The 12,841-nt window shown below is 35.8% G+C and overlaps 1 protein-coding gene across 5 annotated transcripts in view; it reads right to left on the bottom strand.

Annotated features, from left to right (window-relative positions):
* The window catches only part of TTC7B (tetratricopeptide repeat domain 7B), a 124,138-nt gene that overhangs the window by 21,149 nt on the left and 90,148 nt on the right, over positions 1-12,841 (bottom strand). For all 5 annotated transcript variants that reach the window (XM_066321921.1, XM_066321922.1, XM_066321923.1 and 2 more), the window contains 2 exons: positions 8,918-9,058; positions 6,220-6,422 (listed from right to left, as the gene is read on the bottom strand). In XM_066321921.1, coding sequence (XP_066178018.1) covers positions 6,220-6,422; positions 8,918-9,058 — 344 coding nt within the window. The remainder of the gene's footprint in view (positions 1-6,219; positions 6,423-8,917; positions 9,059-12,841) is intronic.

Below are 12,841 nucleotides of genomic sequence, written 5' to 3'. Positions count from 1 at the left end.
CTTTAAGATAGCTGTAGAATTCCTCTTGTTATGGCTGACAGCAGAGGATAGCACCAATGAGTTGAAGCTTGCTCTCACAGGGTAAAAACCATCCAAGAATGGAAGTATTTTCTTGTTGAAAGATCTGCTCCTGTCACAGCTTCTGTAAGCCATTTGGAATAAATACAGAGTAATGTGAAAAGAAAGTCTGTTATGAAGCAGGAGCCCTAATACCATCAGCCCCATAATTCCACTTACAGAACAACAGTTCTCAGAAAATCAACACAGACTTGCCTGAGTAAATAGGAGCTCACTGCTTCAAGCTATAAATAAAATTAGTGCTTTGAATTCCTAAAGTCACTTTCTGTTTCCAAAAGGGAAACTAGGTTCTAGTTAAACTCAAATTTAAAGCAGTTATTGTTGTCAAACACTGAACATATATAGATCTGCTTTAAAAGAGTACTGTAAAATTCAGATAAAGCATTTAGGAATTAGGCAATTCTACTAATCTTTTTCTAAGTCAGTAAGAAGTGGTTAACTGCTATATTTGATCTCAACAACATGAAAAATAACATACGGTAACTTTGAAACAAACAGGGAAAAAATCCTCCCTAATTTTTCCCCTTGATTTCTACTGTATTACACTTCAAGTGCTAATGACCATGCAAGTCGATTTTATGCAATTTTTTACTGCACCAAGCACTAATGGTTTTCTCTTGTAAGGCTAAAAGGGGAAATAATATTTTCATGACAGAAAAGAATATAGCCTGTGAGTGCCTCCCAGCAGATGAAGTATTTAAAATGTATCAAAATGGTCCTTGAGTCACTTAAACTCCATGGTTTCCAGGTTAAAATGCAAGCACAATGGCCATAGTTTTTTTAGGGTACAGAATGCAATAACTTCAAATATTTCAAAGTTTAGATGTGGTCAAATTACAGTAAAATACCTTTGTAAGGAGCGGTGAGTTTTTGGCCAAACATCTATTTTGCTTTCTCTACTTTTTGTGAAATGATCTTGAAGTTTCTGAAGGGCAAACCCACAACATTTTACTAACAAGTCTAACAAAACCACGACCTTTATTTCTCCATCCATCTTCAACCACCCTGTGTGTAAGGATGCACTTAGAGAGTGAGTCAAATGAGCACTGAGATTTGGGATCAGCATTTAGCTCTGTGGTGATCAGCTACAACCCAAACCACCCATAAGAACCAGCACAATGTGCTTTGGACAACCCTATGTGGCCTAAACCAACAATTTTACTGTGCAGGGGCCTGAGGATAAAAATCAAATGAATTACTGAATATTCTCCAGATGAGAAAACTGAATTACTGAAAGGAAAAAAGTTACTTGGGTGACTGTGTTTAGAGTTTCTCTTCCTTAACCCCCTTCAAACATGTTTTGAATTCATGTTTTAAAGTCCTTGTTTTTCCTTTCTTTCAGTCAAATCAACATCTGTGACAGGCTCATAAGCACATGCTATCCATATATACTGCCAGACTTCTTTCTGGCAGTGTCTTGGGGTTGAAAAAAAATACAAGAAGTCAGTATAGTATGGTAAGAAATAAATAATAGTATATCTATAACTGAGAGATAAAGCATACATAGTTAATCTAAGTCTTAAGTGACCTGGTTTAGCTATGCATAATTATAGGAAACTAACAGGTATCTAACAGTGTAACTCCCTAAGATACTGCTTTTTGAAAACTAATTTCTACATGAGTAAATTGTTTAAGTAATTTCTCCCTTTTGGTTTTAGTTTTCTGCTCTTAGAACCTGAGTTATTAATAGGATTAACTGGCACGTGCTATGATGAATTACTTGATATTCAGAAAACACTAGTCTTCTGAGATTGTAACAGCATACAAATGCTGGATACCTATTTCATCTCAAAGCTACATTTAAGTAGAAATTTTTCAGCCTGAGAGAGAACAAAATTATTTGTTTCCTGGACAATGGATTGAAATATTCATTGCCATTTCAGGCATTACTGAATGATGGCCTGTTTCAGGACTTTTCAGACGTCAGCAGTAAGGGCTACTTTCCACAACAGCACTCTGACTGCAGAAGATAAAAGAATGTTTATTCTTTTTTTCACAAGGGAGGAAAACAATGACAAAAGCAGGAAGGCAGCAGTAATGCAGAAATCTGGAGGCGGTGATAAAGGGTAGGGAGAATGGAGAAAGTTGTATAAATAAATCTATTCTGGCCAAAATCAGGCAGGTGATAACCATAGGTATATAACACTGAAGTGTATATCATCTTTTTAAAATTAAGTAATTAAAGAAAACTTTAAATTTCATTAGGTGTGAGAAAAAATATTTGAAATACAGAAAACAAAACAAAGCACTTCAAACCTAACCTTTAGAACAGAAGTTCAAGTGTTTTTTTCTGAGTGCACTACACAAACCTTAAAAAGAAGAAAGGACACTGCATTTGTTCAAAAGAATTGCTGCTGGATTCTGTAAAGTACACCTAATTAATACTGACATGTTATTGCTTCCCTCTTGACATCTTGTGAACAGTCAGAGCTAGCCAAATAGCAAGCTGCTATTCCTCTGGCTTGGAGAAAATTTCAGTTAGTGACAAACAGTAAAAAATAGCACCTCAAAACAAGGCAGAGCTTAAAATGAGCATTGCCTAACAAAATAAAGTGAACAAATGTATGGATTAAAATACTAACTGTTCAGGGAATAATCATTTAGTTCCACAAGGAACTGCAGAGAATTTAAACAGCATTTCTCTTTGAAAAAACTAGTTTTGTTGTTCAGCTGATTTAATTAATAAGCCCCTCAACATCTTAAAATGGGCGGAAATAGCAGTGAGCAGAAAGATGAACACGTTGTCCCTGCAGCCAGCTCTCTGCTGAAATAGCTCCCATCTTAGGTAATTCAACAGTATGACCTCAGCAGTTCCACTTCCCAAGTTTAGTGGAGCAGAATATATTTTTCATTCACGAAACCATTTTTCATTTACTCATGGATCAAGTCCCCAACATTTGGTGTTACATTGTCTTAGGCATTTTGTTAGTAAGGTAAAAATCTTCCCCATCAAACCCTCCCCTTTATGATTATCATTTGGTTGGCAAACAGATCTTTTTTATCACTCTTAACTGCTCCAATTTTTACACCATCATCAAGATCTCCTGATTTTCATTTTAGTAAATCTCTTGGAACAGGAGTAAATACGTGAAAACCTTAGAGACAGAAGCAAAATGAGTAACAAAATGTTTCTTTAAAAAATTGTAATTTTGCAGAAATTATTATGGCAGCCAATAAAACGTAATTTCATTCAGATAATGCACTAGACTTCTGCAGAGTTTTCATGGTTACACTAATAGAATGTTGAGTTTGCATGAGAGACAAATGCAAGAGTCTTTTTGAAGAAACTCCAAAGCATAGCACATGCTGTAACTCACAGGAAGAAGTAGAATAATTCTGAAGCCACAAAAATAACCTTTCTGGTTATTCACACATTTCTCCAGTAGTCTAAATTAACAAGTATTAGCATACAACAATTTTGTATGAAATGTTATATGAAAAATAGTAAATTTTTCAAAGCTGAGCTTTTCATTCTTCTAACCAGAGCCCTATAACATCATTAAAAAGATGGATTATAAAAGCAGAAAACTTTTTCCAATATGCTATTGTTGTTAATACAAACTGAAACAAGTATTTTACTTAGCTTATTTTATCCTCTGGACAACTACAAAGACTCTCTCAAATCAAAGATTCAGATTTCCAAACCATTAGCATCAGGAAATTATTATTGAGTGCCACATATGACTCACTCTAAAATTTTAATAAAAACAAACAAAAGCCATTCCAAACTGATTTCAGGTAATTTCAACTATTTCAAGTAATTTTACTTGAAGTAGCAGGCCTGGATACAGATGCTACATACTAGAACTCATACCATCCTTAAATTCTACTTGCTTTTTGCTGTATTTTACACATTAAGTTATTACTATCTATACTCAGTATTTGCCCCTCAAAAGGAAATTCACCAAAAGTTTATTTAATAAATATAGGCTGTAAGGTAACTTTTATGTGGAAACAGTTGCATTTTACATTAATTTCTAAGCAGTGCTAGAAAGCCATATCAAATATTTTTAAAATATCAAATTAATCACAGAATATAAGGGCTTTTTGCACAGAACTTTCATTCATAAAACAGCTGTCAGCTTAGAATTGTTAATACAAATATTAGAAGTTAATGTTTCAACTGTTGTCACAAAGGCTGGTACCTCCAGATTGCTGTTGCTATAGCTCCCCTGCCACTGAGATCAAATCTCTTTATGATAAATAGGTAAATATAGACAAACTAAGTGTTGGGATGTACAGATATTCATCTGTAGACACAGGCAAGAGTAAACACTGCGAGCTTCCTCATTAAAATACTTTTCACAATAGACAAAAGGTCAAGAAGGACACAGAACCTTGTACTTTCTCCTACATGAAATTACATAGACAAGTATTTTTATAGCGTATGTCTTGAATATTTGTATTCAAGCAGCATAAATCTCTCACAATCTACTCACAACAACATCCTAGTGCAGAAAAGTTGTGGAACAGTAGAAAAAGCACTTAGAAAAAAAAATCATAAATTGTAAGAATCCTTAAAAAGGACTGTCCAATCCAATTAAATGAACAGTTACCTTCAAGCTAAGACTCAGAAAATCTCATAAAAAAGAAACCTGGATTGGAAGCTCAGTAATTTTCATTTCACATGCCTCTTAGACAGCTAATTTCTCAGTCATTCTGAAGAGCACTGTGTGTTTACAAACTATTTATTGAAAGGTGCATTCAGAGAAGGGGCAAAAAGACACCTGGCAAAACAGGAGCTTTCTTTTTCACTGACTTGCACTGCTTTAGATTGACTGCCTGCTTCTTCAGGAAAGGGAACCTTTTGGCATTTGTCAGCAGGCTCAAATATCCTGAAATGCTGAAAAGGTGAAACAAAATCTTTCCCTGTGCTGCCTTCCTATCTGATCTTTTGTCTCATATGTTTCCCTCAGGGATGCACAAGAAATTTCTCTGAATAATTCACAAGTATCTAGGCAGAAACCAGCTTCTACTTCTGAACAAAAAGATTGGGTAAGAAGCTGATTTCAGCTGTTCTATTCTGCTCTACGTGGAAGAAAACTGGACTAAAAGAAAGTAATTCTCCTAACATAGTATGCACACAATGCATACATGTATGTATCTATGAAGTATATAAACAAACACGTTTGTACTGGGGAAGGTACCTTTGTACTTAAAGTTACACATTCATTTGAGGGCAAGACTGATTCTTTACCTTTCAAAAACCCAAGAAATCACATAGCACAAAGGTAATTGACAAATGTGCAGAATGCAGAAAATACCTGTACTCTGCACCAGTGTGGCCTTGAGTCCTGTGTGCAGTTTTAGGCATCACAATGTAAAAAGGATATAAAGGTACTGGAAGGCATCCAAAGGAGGCAATGAGGAGGGTGAAGTGCCTTGAGGGGAAGCTGAATGAGGAGTGGCTGAGGTCACTTGGTCTGTTCAGCCTGGAGGAGACTGAGGGGAGACCCAATGCAGTTACAGTTTCCTCATGAGAGGAAGAGGAGGGGCAGGCACTGATCTCCTGTCTCTTGTGACCAGTGACAGGAATGAAGAAATGGCCTGAAGTTGTGCCAGGAGAGGTTTAGGTTGGATATCAGGAAAACCCAGAGGGTGGTTGGGCACTGAAACTGCCTCCCCAGGGAAGTGGTCACAGCACCAGCCTGAGAGTCAAAGAAGCATTTGGACAATGCTCTTGGACACATGATGTGACTCTTGGAGTGTCCTGTGCAGGGCCAGGAGTTGAACTTGATGATCCTTGTAGGTCTTTTCCTACTTAAAATATTCTATGATTTTATGAATTTAACTTTTACTTCAGAATACCAAAATGACTAGTCTTTCCTCTACAGTATCCAACTCTTCTCTTACCCTAAGCCACCTTCTCCCCCAATGGCAAGAATATTAGGCAGATACAAATTGCTTCTTCTTCAATAGTTTCTATCAGGATTGAAATAGTCTTATGGCCTGCAAATCCCTTTTATGTCCCAACACACAAAAGACAGAATAAATTCCAGGAAAGACTGTTTCCAAAACATTTTGTAATAAGAATATAGATTCCAAACTGACAAGTTACAGGTTACCTACACCAAGTCAGGACTTCACAGTACAGTCACCAGTTGAGATGACACTGCTTATGAACACGGGCTCAAGACTTACCAGCCTCTGCATGCTTTTCACATGGGTAGGACTAATGGATAAGGCCTCTTCATACCAACGTTTGGCTTCATCAATATTTCCACGAAGTTCAGCCACCTGACCCCTCATGTAGAGAACATAATGTGACACTGGAAAGAGATTAGCTGCTTCCTGGGTACATGCTGTGGCCTCAGCAGGCTTCCCAATTCCTATGTAGACTTCAGCTGTGGAAGGAATGTCAGGCCCAATTAATGATTCTTGCTTCATCATACCATGACTAGATGTTGTCATATAAAATAATTTCACTTTAGATAAAGACTATTTTCCTAAAAATTTTTTGCATCTTAAAAGACAAATTATTACCTAAATTATTTTAAATTAATTATTCTTTCAGGAAAGTTGCTTTTCTAAGCGTATCAGGAGTTACAACTTGAAATCCCAGAATACTCTTTCTACTTCACCATTTTTATCTTAAGTCTTGGATTTTTTCGTTTTAGTTTTATTTTTAAGATGTGAGCATGTGAGTATTCTAGGACTCTTTAAATCAGTTAAGTAGCCTGACACACACTTATATAAATCAGATCGAATATAGGGGGAAAATTTTTCATTCAGTGAGTAATTAACAACTAACAATAGAAGCATTTGCCTTCAGTAGCTCTTACGACACTCTTACATTCTTCACTACTGCTATTTCACTACCATACTAATCTCTTGCTGAAGGAGTGGGAGAAGAGAGGAATAAAGAGATACTGAATGCAAGAAAAAGCTATTAAGGTCCTGGGTTGGGTGATGTTTTTTCCTTTACTTTGATACAGGCCAAATAAAAATAGAGTCTCAAAGTAATCGTATCACTGCATTCTCTCGTGTCACACTGTACAAGAGGTTTATAGATTAAGGTTTAAATCAAGCTGCTCCATCGAAACAGCAAAGTGATCTGTCACTGCTCAAGGCATGCTTCTCACTGTACTGTACATGCCACCTACCTTTGGGTTTAAAGGCTCTCAGATCAGGAATTCCCACTACAGCAGTGAATTTTGGATTATGCCTAAAACTCCGAATCTGACTGCTATTTGAGTGCCTTTAAAAGGCCTTGCTTACGAAAAAATTGCATTCAACAGCTCTGTCTTTGTGTTCTTCCAAAGTCAGAATATTTTAAAGACATTTTTAAGAGAAGAAAGTGGCCTGTGTAGCAGATTGTAGCAGAAGACCACCAACATGCATGGAAATCTGACTCAGTTGTGAACTAAAAAGGAGTCATCAAAGTGTGTCCAGACTCCTCCTTTGTGGGCAAAACACTAGCAGTCACTTGCATGAACTGAATAACCAACAACAGCATATGACCCACAAAAATTTGTTTAAATACAAAAAAACTCCCCACAAAACAGAAAATAAGCAGTGGAACAAACTGCCACAGAAGGCTGAGAAATTATCAACATTATAGATACTAAGAGTTACTGTAGATGGTCATCTGTGACAGTTTATAAATATTTAAAGTCAATGATGCCACAATGCAGAGCAGGCAACTACACCACACCCTGTTGGACATCGCCCTGTTCTAAGCTGTGTTGCTTTTGAGTAGCCCAAATGAGATCACTATTATTAATCACTGTAATTGCTTTCTTTCCAATCTTCTGGGCTTTTTCTCTAATCCACTAAACCATTTATAACTGGGAGCCATTACCCTGCAATGACTTTCACACCATAAAGCTATAGATGTAAATAGGCAAATTAAAATGCTATCAAATAAAGCACTGTTTCATTGAAAACATGAAAGAAAAAAAACTATGTCACTGAAAAATGCTCTGAGCAGAACAAAGCTTAACCATTGCTGGTTGATTTCTAAATTACATCTTTCTGATCCAGCTATCAATAAATACAATTGCATGTTATACATTTTTAACTGTATAAAAATACACTGGATCATCATTTTCTGGTTAAAATTTTATGTAACAGCCACTTGTGATATTGCAGTTAGCTTAAGGCTTGAATCATCATAGCAATACTAAATCCACTGAAAATGACTCCTCATTTAGACAAACAATCCTGAGTCTTTTACACTAATGAAACCAGAAGGAAAATAACAGAATTCAGGCTCATTATCAAAGTTGCAATGGACAGGTTGCTCAATAGTACTATTACTGTTCCTTTCCCTGCACATGAAGAATTGCTTATTTTCTATTATAAAATTTTGTAGTTACAGGAACTCTATTCAAAAATCATTCAGTGGAATCAATGACCTGGGATTAGCTCAGTTGGTTGGAGCATGGTGCTAGTAATGCTAAAGTCACAGGTTCCATCCCCTCATGCATCATTCATTTAAGAGCTGGACTTGGTGATCCTGTGAGTGCCTTGCAAATCACAATATTCTGTGATTCTGCAAGGCCATCTAGATTTCCAAGCACTAGGATACTCTAGGTACTTCAGAAACTAAATTCTTCAGGGATAAGAGAGAGAGTGTTGCATTTGTTCTACAGAAGAAATGACTCCACTTTTAACAGCTACATTCTAAAACTACTGCCTTATCTTTCATAAATTATCTTACACACAGAGCAACTCTAGTGTGCTTTTTATTTCTTGACTTCTTTCAGCGCCACACACATGGAAAAATACAATCTGATAAGTGGTAAGAGATTCTGAACGAAACAAACAGATTTTGGTAAGTCCTCAGGCTAGCAATAAAGGAGAGAGCATAGAAAAATAAATTTTACTATCACAATACCTGCATGAAGCCATATTTGAGCCAGAGTCATCCAGGGATGCAGGGGACCTTGTTTAGGGGCACTGCTTTGCAGAGAAGAAGCAACCTCGGACAATGCTTGCTCCACTCTGGAAGCTGCTATTGATGTGGCATGGACTGAACCTGTAAAAGAAATAAAAAGAATTTACCAGCACAGAAATAATGAAGGCCCTATACTTTGCATAAAAAAAAAAAAAAATTTGCAATCCATTTTATAAGAGGCTTTATTCCAAACTCAATATTTAATGTACATTTACCATTTTGGAGAATTTTTTTTAAATGCCAGATTAATTTTCTTATGAAAGCTTTCATATTGGTTTGAAAGTCTATATAAAAAACTCACTAAACTTTGGTAACTGTACCTGACATTTTTTGGGTTGTTACTATGAATACTCTCTATTAAACTTGACACATCTTTTCTGGGAATGTGCAATCCAAAAAACGTTTGTGATGGCATTATACACTATTCTTCAGGTTGCTGCATTGACTTTGATGTTAGTATTAGCTATGTCTTTCCACAGAGTGCAATTAGAGGATTATTTTACAACTAAGAACAAAAAAAGAGAACTAAAATACACACAGCGATCACGACATTCACTATCACAAATGCACTGTTAAACTGCACTGAATGTAAAACTTCCCTTATCAAGAAGGCTGACCTAAAGTACCTTGTGGCAAAAAAACTCCACAAAGTTTATCTGCATAAAAAACTTTCCCAGAGCATACTAAGGATAATTCTCATAAAATGTATCATTTCCAAGTCAGATTAGAATCTCATTGGCAAATAATACCCTTTTCAAAGTACTGAAATTAGAAAAAGCCTCTATGACTAGAGAATATCTAATGGCAACTGTACTTTGGATAGTCAATTACTGCCAGCATATTTAGTCATGACTTTTTTTTAAAATCAAGACCATGAATATTTTAAACTACACTCCTTCTTGTCATCTAAGCCTCAGCATATCTCTAGTTGTTTTATAATTACAAATTACAAAATCTCATACTGATTAGGCCTGATTAAAAAATAAAGGCAGTAAAATATTCCATACTGGATAAGATGAGAAATTGTCTAATTCCATCACCATATCCATAATCATCAACAATGGCAGATACTCCAAAAGAAAGTACTGAATCTTGTACAAGTTGAACTGCACCCCAAAAGCTCATCCTCATCATTACAAGATAAGAAATAAACAAAACCTTCACTCTCAATATTGGAGGTTTTCTAAAAATTTTAATGAGAAGAAATTTGTCACATGAAATATACATTTTTAAGTGGGACAAGATAAATCAGCAAACCAGAAAGCACCAGAAATTCCTAGTACAGAGATCAGTAGGAAGAGGAAGTTAGTCTGAAGTTATGCATCATAGTTCCCTTAACTGAAAGAAACAAAGGAAAAGCAGCACAGGACATAATTAGCAATTAATATCTTTATGAACAAGGGATTGCCCTGAAGATCTGAAACAGTGTCTGGCACTAGAGTTTGCTTTCCTTTTTACTGGCTGATGAAACAACTCCAAGTCCAGCCTGCACAGCTGAACATTCACTACAGATTTTGTTTCTCTTATTTTAAAGCTTGAATTCTGAAGAAATTTAAAAGGAAAGTCTAAGCAAGAAGCACATGGAGCGTATTATAAGAAAAATATTAGCAAGTGCACCAAAAGTAAGAACTAGTCACGAGTAACCCTCTTCTTGTCTGACAGCCATTTCTGTAAAGCACATCACTGCAGCCTGGCACTCTTCAGCCTTCCAGGGACTAATAGGAAAAGCACTGCTTCCTCTTCCAGAACAATTTGTAAAGAAAAGGTGCAATTCAGTGCCATAAAGAAGATCATCTCACCTCCTCCTTCAGAAAAGCAAGTATGCAATTTAGTATTAAAAAGGGTTTATATTTTCTATTATTTAAAGCAAGGACTCTGGCTGCTAGCCAGTCCACAAGTAATTTCATACAGAAAGCATGCTGTTAGATTTTAAGCCTCCAGTACTTAACCATAAAGCACATATGATAATATATTATTAAAACTTTTTTTACATGAATTTATCTATAAAAAAGAACTATAGTGGGATAAGATTCTTATGAGTTTCTGTGCCATCTCTATTAAAATTAAACAGAGTGAATACTGAGTGCTTCCTACCCTGGACTTTGTATACAGACTGGCACAAAAAGAAGAAAAAAATTAAAGTATTTCTAAAATTTTTCTTTGAAGTGGTATTATTCAAATTGTTTATGTTTCCTGTTTAGGAAAAAGGTATCCCTTAACATATTGCAGCAATTATTCTCTGAAGAAAACATACACATATACAAAGCAATGGCCAGTCAGGCATCTTTCAGTGACATTGCACTCATGCTAATACTCTAACTCATAAACTTATAAAAACTTCTTTAGTACCGCCACAGTTAGCTGTCATCTGACTCATTTCTGGCTCTTTCTGTTAAAACACATTTAGTAAACTTTCCATTTCACTAAAAATAATTTAAAGATCTTGTGTACTAAAAAGTTTTTTCCTACCTTCCTTCAAATTTTACTCACGTATTGTCATATTATAACTAACTTATCTGTATCCTTGCCCTAACCCAGGATGTCCCAACAGGTTCAGATCTTTATATTCACATGACAATTCTAAAACATACAGTAATTTCAGCTACAGCTAACAAAAATACAAAGTGGCTTGTGAGAAACTGAGGGTAATGAATAGATCTTAGAGTCTCCTTGAGGGTTTATAGGTCCTGAGTAGCCAGTTTATTTGGAGGTTCCCTGTTGGTTTTGTCACCAGCTCTGCTCTCTCATCTCAGTCTAATCTGCATTTGGCTTTCTTTGGTCTAAGGTCAGGACCCACAACCAAACACAAACATATCCTCACTTTCACTTAAAATTCACTGTGCTGTAGCTTCCGTCAAATGCCCAGAGAGTTGCAGCAATTTCTCATTTAAAATTCTACTGCATCTTTCATGCACAAAAATATCTTTGCTCTTCCCAGACAATTTCTATACCTGCTGTCATAGCATAACACTTAAGAGTCAAGAAAAAATTCCCTCCAAATACCACAAGCAGCAGAGTATTTATTTTGAAATGGAAATCACGAGGCCTGGAAAATTAATATATCACCAAAATAGATCCTGGCTACTCACTTTCATTTGTTTAGTTTTGTTCTGAAGCTTGTTTATACTAAAAAGGCCAAATGTGAAACAGGGACTGTCTTTGCAAGACCTAGAATTCACTACTTAAATTGATTAACATCCGGAATCACAGTCAAACTGCACACTGAAAAGTGTGACAGGTCTTAGCCATGACAAAATGTTCCTAAACCAAAAAGGTATAACCTCCCGCTCAAGTTTCCCATAATGGCACTTGCCCAGATTCTAGTTCCTGCTCATCATGCTAACATCCTATTTGCAACAACCACATTGCAGATTCAGTGTTTCAATTCAATCTCAAATACAAAACCTACTAAGAGCTTTGAACAAAGACAATTTACCCAAGAAGTTAAGTCATCTCACAGAAACCTTTCTTTTCCAAGTCCCACCTATAGTTAAACTTTTCTGAAAAATGTATTTGGTTTATTCTCTTCAGGCTTTTCTTAAATGTTACAGGAGAGTCCACATGAACTCATCTATTAAATATAATTTATAAATACCATACACCATATGTAAATGAGCATGTTATGACTTCTTCATTCTTTCCTTGGTCATTTCCACATAAATCTTCACAATGCAGTGTAATGGACATAAACTAATATGTTGACTCTATCAGGACCTAGATGGCATAACAGCTTTGAAAAAACAAAATCACTTTGGTATGTACATCAATTTCTCTTCTGAAAATGAGTAATAGAATGGACTGCCATCTTTCATGGAACATGTTCATATTAACTCACAAAACCACTATGGCAGGATTTCTTTTTAT

This window comes from Sylvia atricapilla, chromosome 6, assembly GCF_009819655.1.
Source record: "Sylvia atricapilla isolate bSylAtr1 chromosome 6, bSylAtr1.pri, whole genome shotgun sequence".
In the NCBI taxonomy this organism is placed as follows: Eukaryota; Metazoa; Chordata; class Aves; order Passeriformes; family Sylviidae; genus Sylvia; species Sylvia atricapilla.
Note: the sequence above shows the minus strand (reverse complement) of the source record. Positions and strands in the feature narration are given on the sequence as shown.